This window comes from Trichosurus vulpecula, chromosome 2 (assembly GCF_011100635.1).
Source record: "Trichosurus vulpecula isolate mTriVul1 chromosome 2, mTriVul1.pri, whole genome shotgun sequence".
Lineage (NCBI taxonomy): Eukaryota > Metazoa > Chordata > Mammalia > Diprotodontia > Phalangeridae > Trichosurus > Trichosurus vulpecula.
The window spans coordinates 285,244,122-285,257,430 of record NC_050574.1 but is presented as its reverse complement, the minus strand read 5'-3'; the positions used below and the strand labels follow the sequence as shown (position 1 = coordinate 285,257,430).

The following is a 13,309-nucleotide window of genomic DNA, read 5'->3' as shown; positions in this document are numbered from 1 at the left end:
GTATCTTAACTTGTTTCTTCTTGACATGGCACATATAGCCTTGTTTATTTTATTTTATTACTAATTTATGTAAATAAAACAAGCATTTCTGTAACAGTACAATAAAAAAGATGATTATATATAAAACTGCAAATGTACTATGCACAACTTACTATTCCTTTTAAAATATACAACAAAACTATCATGTGAATTTCTTTTGCTTTCCCTCCTTATTTCCCCACCCCCTTAGATATGGCTACCATATATAGTCTTTTGCAGAGTTAGAGCCATGGTGATTTCTACTAAATGTGATCAAATAGACATCCACTCATTCTTCCCAACTTGACAAAATTAAATGCAGATTCGCTGAACCAGTGCTTTGTGATGGAAGGTTGGATTTGACCAGTCTTCGCCATTTTGGCAAATAACAAAAGCGATGTCTGGGTTTCTTAGCAAACAGTAGTTATTCTCTCAAGGAATGTTTCTCAAGCTCAACTCTTCTTAAAGAGCAAATATTTTCTTTCCACAAAAAAGAAAAAAAATTTAAGTGTACTTGTATTAAATATCCTCATGCTTTTCATCTAATTAGATTTGAGGTATAGGTTAAAGGAGCGTTACTTTTTTGGGGATGCATTGAAGTAAAGGAATAAACAAAGCCATGAGGTTTTTCTCTCCCAAATTGACTCTGGCACTACTCTCTATATTGACATAATCACTAGTGCTGATGCTTATTCTTATCACTCTCTACAAAAATAAAGTTTGTTTTTGAACCATTCCTGACATCAATGCTTTTGCATTAATGTGAAGAAAAAAAAGTCAGGGTAAAATTGACTTAAAATGATTTCTTCGCTTGACTAGATTTTACATCATTTTAAAAAGAAAACAATTTCATGGCAGAAGCTCCCTGAGAAATGAAAATATGGTAGTGTCCTTCCTGACATATTTCATGCACACACTTCTGACTACAAACTGCTACTGGTCTCAAATAATGCCTTTATGGTCTTTGGAGCTATTTATTGATTCTACTGATAAAGACTGATGATTTGTCTGCTGCTCCTCATATTCCCTGAAATAATATAAAGACAAATAAGCCATGTAGAAGGAATACATGTAAACCAGGAGGATCACAAGATGGTAGATAGCCACTGGGGACTTTGGCTGTAGATATGTCTATTTTGAAATCAGAGATCTTGCCTCATTACTGATTCCTATCCATATTATATCATGACCATTTTTCTTTGGCTTTTCATTTTCTTCAAGATAACGAAAGGAAATATCTCATTGTGAAGGAAATGGCAACCTTAAAACCAAAGAGACCAATTTTGGTGAACCAGGATAACTGATGTCAGTTTTGATCCTCACATTACAAAATAAGACCTAAGGGAAGGACTACAGTCATCATACAGTAGGTTAGTGGAATACTATTCTGGGCTAAAATATAAGTAAAAAATAAGCTAAACTAACAAAGTCCCACTTCTCAAGGAATGTCCAGAGTAGAATGGATCCCCTCTGGCCCCATTATAGAAATAGGTAAATAGGTAAAATACAATAAAATACAAATAATTAAAAAAAAACAAACCAGATTGGGGAATAGATGCTTGCATATTTGTCAGCTGAGCAGACAGTTGTGAAGGTGAGTGGCATATTGGATAGAGAAGGCCTCAGAGTCAAGAAAGACATAAACTTAAGCCCCACCTTTGACACATACTGGCAGTGTGGCCCTCAATGTTTCACTTATTTTTCAGTGCCTCAGGCAACTATCTAAATTGCCTCTATATAAATCAGAGAACCATTCCAATATTCATTGATGGTTCTTGGGTAGGACATTCCTTTCTAGGAGATCTCTATAATGCTGAAATCAAAGGTCTAATTAAAAACAAACAAAAAAGATCTTTTAATTCCTTATTATTGTTTAATATCAGCTTAGAGGTAGGTGTCAGCTAGAAAATTTGGGGTATTTTTATAATCCTCATGTGAAAATGTGAATAAAGACTCAAAAAGTTAATATATGAAAACGGGCATCCTCCAGCAGCCAGACCTCTATGTGCTTCAGTGTAGCCCTGGGAAAAAGCAGAAACACCCCACCTGACCTCAACACACACACCAGACACCACCACTAGAATGCCAGCTCAGCACTAGGTAGGCTGCCAGACCCCTATGCCCTTTAGCAGTGCCAGCTACCCACACCCCATCCTCTCAGCACAGCACCATACACGAGGGTCCCCCAAAGTCCTCAGGGGAATATCAGCACGGCACCAGGTAAATAGACAGGGCCTGTAGCCACTGTCACAAGAAGTGTGAGATCATACCCCTTCCACCCTGAAATCAAAATGGAAAAGATTGGGGAAAGGCCAAAAAAAAAAGAATCTGACCATAAAAACTTATTATGGTGACAGGGAAGACTAAGACACAAACTCAGAAGAGGACAACAATGTCAACATACCTATGGTCAATACCATAAAGAAAAACTGGAGGTGGTCTCAGGCCAAGAAAGAATTCATGGAAGAGCTCAAAAAGGAGCTTAAAAGCCACATAAGAGAGGTAGAAGAAAAATTGAGGAAAGAAGTGAGAGTGATGTGGGAGAATTATGAAATAAAAGAGTCAACAGCTTGGAAAACTCCTTAAAAAGTTGAATTGGCCAAATGGAAAAGAAGATTCAAAAGTCCACTGAAGAAAACAACTCCTTAAGAGAATACAATTGGCTAAATGGAAAGGAAAATACAAAAACTAATTAAGTAGCACCTTAAAAGCTGGAATTGGGCAAGTGGAAGCTATGACTTTATGAGACATCATAAATAAATTAAATTCAAACCAATGGAAAAATGGAAGAAAATGTAAAATACCTCATGGGAAAACCAACTGACCTGGAAAATAGATCCAGGAGAGACAATATTGGAATCATTGGACTGCCCAAAAGTCTTAATCAAAAGGAGGACCTGGACAGCATCTTTCAAGAAATTATTGAAGAACACTATTCTGATTTCCTGGAATCAGAGAGTAAAAATAGGCATTGAAAGAGTCCACTGATCATCTCAGGAAAGAGATCCCAATATAGAAACTCTAAGCAACATTACAGCCAAATTTCAGAACTATCAGGTCAAGGAAAAAATACTACAAATGGCTAGAAAAAAACAATTCAAATATTGGGAAACCATAATCAGGATTACACAGGACTTGACAGTCACAACTTGAAAGAACGGATTATGACATTCTGGAAGGCAAAGAAGTTTGGACTACAACCAAGTATCACTTACCCAGTGAGATTAAGCATAATATATCAAGGGAAAAAATGGTTATTATATGAAATAGAGGGATTTCAAGCTTTCATAAGAAGATCAGAATTGAACAAAAAAAATTGATCTCCAATATCAAGACCCAAGAGAAGCATAAATAAGTAAAAAAGGGAAAAGAAAACATAAGGGATTTGATAAAACTAAACTATTTAAATACCTACATGGGAAGATGATACTTGTGATTCTTAAAATTTCTATCACTAATAGTACAGCTTGAAGGAATATCCATAGAGAGAGGGTGTGAGTATAAGGTGAATTTGAGAGGATGACATAAAAAATTAAGGGATGAAAAGAAGGCGTACAGTGAGTGCAGAAGGAAGGGAGAGGCAGAATGGGATAAATTACTTCACATGAAGAGTCACAAGAGACCTATTAGAGTGGAGGGCAAAATGGGAGGGTGGGCAGTGAGCTTGGCTTGATCCTTACTCTTTTCAGTATTGGCTCAAAGAAGGAATAATATACACAGTCAGTTGAATATAGAAATCTATCTTTCCTGACAAGGAAGTAGGAGGAGAAGAGACCAAGTAAAGGGGTGGGGGAGAGGAGAATAACAGAAGAGAGGGTAGATCAGGTGGCAGACAGAAGCAAAACACTGGTGAATAAGGAAAGGATGAAAATAGAAGATGAACAAGAGGAAGAATAGGATAGAGGGAAATATATCAGTAGTAATCATAATTGTGAATGTGAATGGGATGGATTCTCCCATGGAACAGAAGCAGATAGCAGAATGGATCAAACACCAGAATCCTACAATAAATTGTTCACAAGAAACACACTTCAAGCAGAGACACACACACACAGAGTAAAAGTAAGGGGTTGGAGCAGAATCTATTATACTTCACCTGAAGTTAAAAAAAATTTAAAAAAGCAGGGGTAGCAATCCTGATCTTAGACAAAGTAAAAGTAAATATACACCTAACTAAAAGAGATAAGGAAGGAAACTACATCTTGCTAAAAGTTACCATAGGAAATGAAGTAATATCAATACTAAACATATATACACCGAGTGGTATACTGTCCAAATTCTTAAAGGATAAGGTAAGTGATTTACAGGAAGAAATAGACAGTAAAACTATATTACTGGGGGACCTCAACTGTCACTTCTCAGAACTCAATAAATCCAATCAAAAATAAACAAGAAAGGAATTTTAGAAAAGTTAGATATGACAGACCTTTGGAAAAAACTGAATGTCAACAGAAAGGAAAAGAACAAAGAATAGTTTACCTGTAAGATCTATGGAGAGGGGAAGAATTCATGACCAAACAAGAGATAGAGGGCATTACAAAATGCAAAATAGATAATTTTGATTATATTAAATTAAAAAGCTTTTGTACAAAGAAAACCCATGCAATCAAGATTAGAAGGAAAGCAGAAAGCTGAGAAACAATCTTTACAGTAAGTGTCTCTGATAAAGCCTCATTTCTCAAATATGTAGAGAACTGAGTCAAAATTATAAGAATACAAGCCATTCCCAAACTCATAAATGGTCAAAAGATATGAACAGGCAGTTTTCAGATGAAGGAATCAAAGCTATCTATAGGCATATGAAGAAGTGCTCTAAATACCTTTTGATTAGAGAAATGCACATTAAAACAACTCTGAGATGCCATCTCACACCTATCATATTGGCTAACATGTTAAAAAAATGATAGGGAGAAGCAAGGACCGGGAGCTCAGGGGAAACGCGGGATGGCTCCGCTCCGGGGGCTGCTGCTGCCGCTGCCGCTGCTTCTGCTGGTGCTCTGGGACAGCTGGAGCCCGAGCTCCGCGGGCATCTACTACCGGGAGGGCCAGACCTGCTACCGACAGCTGCGGGGGGACCGGCCCCAGGGGCGCAGGATCTACCCCAGGCCCCACGAGTACTTGTCTCCCTCTGAGCTGCCCAAAGCCTGGGACTGGCGCAACGTGAACGGGGTCAACTATGTCAGCATCACCCGGAACCAGCACATCCCCCAGTACTGCGGCTCCTGCTGGGCCCATGGCAGCACAAGCGCCCTGGCAGATCGAATCAACATTAAGAGGAAGGGAGCCTGGCCATCTGCACTCCTGTCGGTGCAACATGTGATCGATTGTGGCGATGCTGGGTCCTGCGAAGGGGGGAATGATCTGCCTGTGTGGGAATATGCTAACAAGCATGGCATTCCCGATGAGACCTGCAACAACTACCAGGCCAAAGACCAGGAATGTGACAAATTTAACGAATGTGGCACATGCAATGAATTCCAACATTGCTATTTCATCAAGAACTATACCCTCTGGAAAGTTGGGGACTATGGTACCCTTTCTGGGAGAGAAAAGATGATGGCAGAAATATATGCAAATGGTCCTATCAGTTGTGGCATAATGGCAACAGAAGGCATGGATAACTATACTGGTGGGGTCTATTTTGAATACAATCCTAGAGCCATAATAAACCATATCATTTCTGTGGCTGGGTGGGGTGTTGACAATGATGGAACAGAATACTGGATTGTCCGGAATTCATGGGGTGAACCCTGGGGTGAAAAAGGCTGGATGAGGATAGTAACCAGCACATTTAAAGATGGACAAGGCAGTAAATACAATCTTGCTGTTGAAGAGTCCTGTTCATTTGGGGATCCCATAGTTTAAGTTTTATTAAATACGACTAGTTGCTTCTAATTGTTTACCTCACACTGCAACCGGATGGATCACACCCTTAAGTATTAGTGAAATGTACTGTTTTTGTCTTGTCCTCAGAAAACTGATCTACAATGGAATGGTTTACCAAAATCTATGCAGGGTTATTTGTTATAATAAACTACTTTAGGAATGTGGGAAATTTAAAAAAAAATGATAAATGTTGGAGAGAACGTGAGAAAATTAGAACATCAATGCACTGTTGGTAAAGTTGTGAACTGATCCAACCATTCTGAAGAGCAATTTGGGAACTATGCCTAAAGGGCAACCAAATTGTGCATACCCTTTCATCTAGCAATGCCACTACTAGCTCTGTATTCCAAAGAGATCATAAAAAGGGAAAAGGACATACATGTGCAAAAATATTTATAGGAGCCCTTTTCATGGTGGTAAAATATTGGAAATTGAGAGGATTCCCATCAATTGGGGAATGGCTGAACAAGCTGTGATATATGAATGTAATAGAATACTATTATGCAATAAGAAATGAAAAATAGACAGATCTCAGAAAAACCTGGAAAAAATTGTATGAACTAATGCAAAGTAAAATGAGCAGAACCAGGAAAACATTGCACATAATATCAGCAACATTGTGTGATGATCAACTCTTCTCAGTAGCACAATGATCCAAGATAAGTACAAAGGACTCATGAATGAAAATGCTATCCATATCCAGATAAAAGAACTGATGAAATCTGAATGCAGATCGGAACTTTTTTTCACTTACTTTGTTCTTTCTTGTATTTTTTTTCTTTTGTTCTGTTTCTTCTTTCACAACTCTGAGTAATATGGAAATAATTTTACATGATAGCACTTGTATAAACTATATCAAACTGCCTATTATTTTCAGAACATGGGGAGGGAAGGAGGGAGAAAAATTTGGAACTCAAAATCTCGTAAAAATGAATGCTAAAAATTTTCTGGGGGAAAATAAAAACCATTAAAAGATTAAAAAATAACATATGGCACAGAGAAAGTAATAGCCAAAACAAATATTCACAGGATTATACATTTAGAGCTGGGGGTAATGTTTGAAGTCTTCTAATCTAAGACCCCCACTTTACAGATGACAAAACTGAGGTCCGGAGAGGGTATATGATTTACCAAAGGTTACACAGGCAATATGTTGCAGAAGTGGTATTTGAAATCATCTCTTGGTTCCATGCCTTTTCATGTTACAGGCCAAGAAAGTATTAATGGATTCGTCTTGAGATGTGTGATTTCGTAGTAGAATCACTCAGTATTTTACTTATTCTCTCTTAAATTGTATTTGAAATTTGACAGGGTTATTTTGCCTTATGTTTGAGGGTCTCATTTTGACTATTTCTTCCTATTACTTTTGTAGCTCCCCTCATACCATAGCCCCTCATCCCAGCTCATATTTGCACATTGGGCAACCACGTGGCACAGTGTATAGAGTGCTGGGCCTGGAGTCAGGAAGACTTATCTTCCTAAGTTCAAATCTATCATTAGATACTTACTAGCTTGTGACCCTGAGCAAGTCACTTAATCCTATTTGCCTCAGTTTCTTCATCTGTAAAATGAGCTTGAGAAGAAACAGGAAACCACTCCAGTGTCTTTGACAAGAAAACTCCAAATAGGGTCATGAAGATACAACTGAGACAACTAAACAACAACAACATCCCCTAGGGAACAACCATTCTAAAGTCAAGGCACTCTCTGGGTCTATACTCCTAAAAGTATAGTTCATGAACTCCCATTGGTGTGTTTACCTTGATTCTATTTATTCAGAAGTCAAATTACCTAAGTTAATTATTCAAATGGAAAAGCAAGGATAATGGCAACAAAATATCTTTGCTAAAACCTTAGGTACACTATCCCACAAATTTACACAGTGTCAGTGGTAAAAGTGGACACAGCATATTTAGAAGTGGAACGTCATATCCATAGAAAGCATGAGTAGGGAGCACATATGATCAAGGCATATGCTAGGAGAGGCAACTTACCTCTGATGTGTAGGTCTAGTCAAATCTCACATTCATATCATGCTGCCACAAAATTTGCATACTGCTTTATGGCTTGGCTGAAGACACCACACCACCCAACTTTCAGCTCCACTTAAACCCCAGTCTAGGGTATTAATGTGTCCTTTTCTTAAAAGAGTTGGAATATATATCCTGGAATCAGCAGAAGTATTTCTGGTTCTGTTTCCTTGGGGTCTTGGCTCTCAGTCCCAACCCCAAGTGCCAACCTCTTTCTTCTTTTGCCAACATCTCACTTCAACTTCACAGCAGAATCCTGTTCCACCAGACGCTACCAGATGCTATTTCTGCTTCGAGACACAATTGTTGATGTTGAAGTGAGGATTGAGAGGAAAATACTATCTCCCTCTTCCTGCACTCACTGAAAAGTACAGGAGAAAAGGTAAGGAGCAAACCTTCTCTCAGAGATGACAGACTCCATAACAAGATAAATTGCATTTTAAGTACAAACAAGGGCAAAACTGAACCTAAGTCACCTTCATTCAGTGGCCAAGGTCTTGCAATTCCATTAGGTTGACTGAGGAACTTTGCACTTTGCTTGCTGGTTGGAAAAAATATCCTCAATTTGTGACTGATTCATGCACCAACTTTATATTAATGTTTTTGAAAAAAATCTCATTAATCATTTACTTCTTAGAGTATTATATTGTTGACTTGCAAACTAACCTAGCTGAAACTTCAAAGCCCTCCTGGGTGAGTAAAGGAGGCACCATGTGGCATGTGGGCCAAACCACTGCTTCTACTTCAACCTCCCCTTCTTCAACAATGGAGAAAACCAGCGACTGAAAGCCCAGGTGCCCCAGGAATTGCAACTCCTCCCAGACTTACCTGTCCTGCTTCTTGAGTATACTTACCATGTAACTATCATCAAAGATAAAAGTTCCTATGCAGAGTGAGCCACCCTTTCCTCTCTCACCTGCACTAACAGAAAATGCCAATCAATTGCCTTAAAAAGACAGGGAAGCCCAATCTTGCTACTAGCCTGTCTCCTGTAGCCATCATCCAGGAGAATCACCTTTGGGGAGATGTGACTTGTGAACTATCTTAGCAGGTAGCTAAAAGCCTTAGCTCCCATCTCCTCAGCAGAGATAGCTAATGAAGACCGAAAAAAAGTTCTTATCACCAAGTATTTGTCAAATACTTCAACATCAGAAACTAAGGAAGACAGTCACCTTGTCAACCCACTAAAAAATAAACTCCAGGGAAATTCAAAAGCCCTGAAGTTACCCTGAAAATGTAAGACTTGCAGTGATAACCAAAGTTTATTCCTTTGCATCCTTTTTTTTTTCCTAACTGGCTAGGATTTTGAATATCAACTAGCCATGAATCACCCTGGTGTTCCCCTCACTATGTCAGAATCAGTCCCAACTTTGACATACACCGCAGATTTAAGCTCCCCACTTTGTGATCCCCAATGCCTGGTCCCGTTTGACCAAGATAAGAACCTTATAAAGATCCACTCTACTTTACCTGTGTTGGGCACATAACTCCAACCTAGCCCTATCAGACCTCCCTGCTTTCATTCTCCCTGACAGCCCTCTCAATAAAGCTTCCTTCACAAAACAATCCTGTCTTGTGCTGTATTTTGCCTTGTTGGTGCCTCCCAGCCATGTCAGCTTTCTTTTCGAGGCAGGAATTTCATCCATGAATGTGACTGATGATCTCAGCGGGCATATCAATATGCTAATTTTCTGATGTTGGGCTCTGACACCCAGGCTGTGACTTGGGGCCCTACCTCAAGCCTCTTGTTCCTTGGGCTTTTTCCTCTTTCCAACAGTGGACAATTCAAAGTAGTAGACTGTGGTATTCCAAACCTCCCTGAATCTGACTCAAGACAGAAACCAATAGAGTGTATTGATGAAAATGACATTAAAGAAGATTCAGTACTATTTACTTTGCTGCCACAACCTAAGGACCACAGGGCTTTTCCATCCAAGATGCAGTTTAAATGTCTTTGCATATTGTCTGCCACATTAGAGTAAGAGTTCCTTGAAAGCAGCTAATGCTTTGCTTTCCTATTTATATCCTCAGCATTTAGCATAGTACTTTGTGCTAATTTCTCAATAAATACTTTCTTTTTTTATTCATTTACTAGATAAATTCTAGATAATAAATTCTGAATTAGAATTCTGTGGATAAAGGCTTTTTGGAGGGGGTAAAAGATGAATTGATAAATTAGTGACCAATTTATGTTTGCAGAGTGAATTCCACAGAATTTGTGATTGACCTAGAAATCAGGTATACACTAAATAATTGCCATTGGTGATATGAAAGAAATCTAACATACCCTTATACATGAATTTTGACCTACATCGGAACTCATTGATCTCAAAGGGCTTACGGTCTTTCGTAGACTAGCCTTTGGAGGGGAAAATCATTAACTTCCTTACCGTGGATTGATAGGAAACTTTTCAAATGAAGGTTTTAGCCTTGCTATAAACTGGACCTAAAAGTCTCACTCAGGTGATTCAATTCTCTCACCCTTTTCCTAGCCCAACCTTATGCTATTTATCCATCTATCTACAAGGGATTACTTAGTTGAGCCAAATTCCCTGATTAATTTATTTCTGCTGATTGCCCTGCTAATTGTCTGAGTCTACTAGTGTTTTTTTTTCCTCTTTAAACAATATTGAGAGACTTCTCACAAGCAAAAGCCAAAAATCTTCTGACTTATAAATGAGTCAGCTTTATGCTTAGATTTAAAATTGATTTGATTTTTAAAGACATAATACTAGGATTGAGAGTGAGGGGCCTTTTGCCTGTGATACTTCCCATGAGATCATCATGGAACAGTAGACTCAAACAGTTTGAAGCATATGGAACAGAAACTGAAATTAAGCAGTTAATTTGGCTTAATGAAAACACCCCACTGACAACCAAATTCAAGTGGTTGCTGTTGTTTATTTGGTGCTATAGAGACATAGCTTTCCTTTTCTCCTGCCTATAGCCAGGGGGAGGCCAAGAAGGAAAAGGACCCATGCATCATCTCTGGATCTACCCTGAGGGGATCCTACTGAATCTAGAGATTCATAATTGGGTAAAATTCCTTCTCCTTGTTAGTAAGCCTCTGGCTGTTTTTGTAATAATTCTGCCTAAGAAAAAGAGATGGGCATGGAGTGGTCAGGTGCAGCACTTCAAAGGGCACTGAATTTCAGCCTGCAGCACTGTGGTGGTACAAGAAGGAACCCAGAACAAGAAAAATATGATACACATTGTACAAAGCTCTAAGAAGAAGCTGTGAGCAAATGTAAGCATCTTCAGCTGGTCAAATCAGAAAATGGAACTTTTGTCTTCTTTCTGGGTAGGTGTGGCCTGGCCAGCCAGTTATCCAGCTTTCTGGCTGATGGATGAGAACAATGGAAGGGTTGGGGAGGGAACAGAGGAACGGAAAGGGCTGAATTCAGGGCTTTCAGAGGATTTTTCATTTCCTCCAACCTTCATTCACCCTTTATTATTCCTATGCCTAGCTGAATTGAATTAACCAAATATTATTACTAAGAATTATGGAGAAAGATTAGGCCTAGGAAAATACAGATGAAGGAGAGAAGACTATCCCTCAAATTATTACCCTTCTAAGAAAGATCACCTTAGATGAGAGTCAATAGATAAATCAGTAAGCAATTGCTACGAACGAGGTACAGTTCTAGACACTGAGGATTAAAAGGAAAAAAAAAAGTGAAACAGCCCCTGATCTCAAGAAACTTACACTCTGCTAGGGAAAATGATACTTATTTACATAATCACTGAATACACAAAAATATGAGGTAATTTGGGGCAAGGGTGGAGAGGTTTCATAGGGGAGGAGATATGTGAGCTTAGGTTTAAAGGGAGCTGTTGCCTTATCCCTGGGGCTGGGCTTTATTGGCATCTCCCAGTTTTAAGAGGTAGAGGAAGAAAGGAATTCATAACATCTGCATTAACAACCTAGCTAGCAGCTTCTGTGGGGACGTAAGATGCACTCACAGCCAGGAGCCAGGAGGCTGCCAGGATGCCAGGAAAGCACAGGTTCTTTTTATCTGCTTAAACAAGGAAAGCACGGTGAAGGGGTTGACCAGCTTGCTTTAATCTAGCATTCAGTTAGCATACAGACAACATTCATTTAGTTCAGGGGAAAAAATGCCAGCATTCAGTTAGCATTCAGTTAGTTCAGGGGAGCAAAGAGACAAGCATCAAGAGATATACCAAATACAGATTCATTCATGTACTTCAGGGGAAAAAGCCAGCACCCTGAGGTTCAAAACATTCATTTAGTTCGGGGGAAAATAAACCAGCACCCTGAACCTCAAAACCAAAATACAAAGAAATTACAAATATCAACAGACAGACCCAATACAATTCATAGTTACCAACATCTGAGCTTGGCCTGAGAGCAAGGGCTGGCCCCGAGTCATGTTCCCCACTGCCGCTGCGCCAACAGGAAAAGGAAGGGGGATCTTCAAGCTGTCCTCTCCCCTCTTATAGAGTTTTTGACATCATGAAGCACCACCTGAATGACCAGAGCCGATTGGTTCTTGAGCTGGCCCCTCCCCCTGGCGTAGACTAGGTTAATACCCAATAGGGCATGGCTCTGGAGTTAACACCTCCCCTCAGCCAGCCCCATGACTCATCACACAGGAAGTTCTCTGACTCATGGCATGGTCGCTGGGCTTCCTGCCCCAGAAGAGCAAGCCCCAGCGTGGCTCAATGAGGTAAGATGAGTCACTCAAAGAAAACAAAGGCCACTCTGGCTACACTCCACCCCTCACAATATTCTAGGATGCACAATCCAATCATAATTTAAATTAAATTATATATCCTAGAACACTGTGATCCAATTACGCAGGAAACTAAAACATATCATTCACAATAAAGCAAAACATATCATTCAGTGACATTCTCAAATATTGGTTTACGATTCAAATGTGATCCACCCCTAGATCCCAGCCAGATAATCTCTTCAATCAATCATCCCAAAATAATTATTAATAATTCAAATGTCCACCCCTAGATCTTTGTATCCATTACATAGGATCAATAAAATCATAACAATAAATCAATATAGCAAGGATAACACAAAATAAGTACACAGAACACTATCATCATTCCCCCCCAAACAATTGGGGCTCAAAATCTTGAGGTAAGGGGTGAAGGTCTCATTTTCCATAGCTTCTTCATGCTGAAATTGGATGTAGAGCTATGGCTGCCCCAAAGAGTCCCATTCCAAAGATCAGTTCTTTCAGCGAGCTGGCAGGAGTTCCAAGAACGCTACATGCTTAGGCAGTCTCCTGAAAGTGCAGGGTATTTAAGCCTAAAGGAGACAAAACTAGCAACAAAGTTAACCAAAACAAAGAACAAAAAGGGTAGGCAAGTATGGGCTATTATCCTTTAAATAAAAT

The 13,309-nt window shown here is 39.3% G+C and overlaps 1 protein-coding gene across 1 annotated transcript; it reads left to right on the top strand.

The window, feature by feature from the left end:
- The first annotated feature begins 4,957 nt into the window (after positions 1-4,957).
- Positions 4,958-6,085, top strand: LOC118835543 (cathepsin Z-like). The gene has a single exon (XM_036742737.1). The coding sequence runs from the start codon at positions 4,963-4,965 to the stop codon at positions 5,881-5,883; it is 921 nt and encodes a 306-aa protein (XP_036598632.1). The 5' UTR covers positions 4,958-4,962; the 3' UTR covers positions 5,884-6,085.
- The last annotated feature ends 7,224 nt before the right edge of the window (positions 6,086-13,309 follow it).

Excerpts from the sequence above, each read along its gene's own strand:
- LOC118835543 (XM_036742737.1), top strand. The coding sequence starts at position 4,963 with ATGGCTCCGCTCCGGGGGCTGCTGCTGCCGCTGCCGCTGCTTCTGCTG.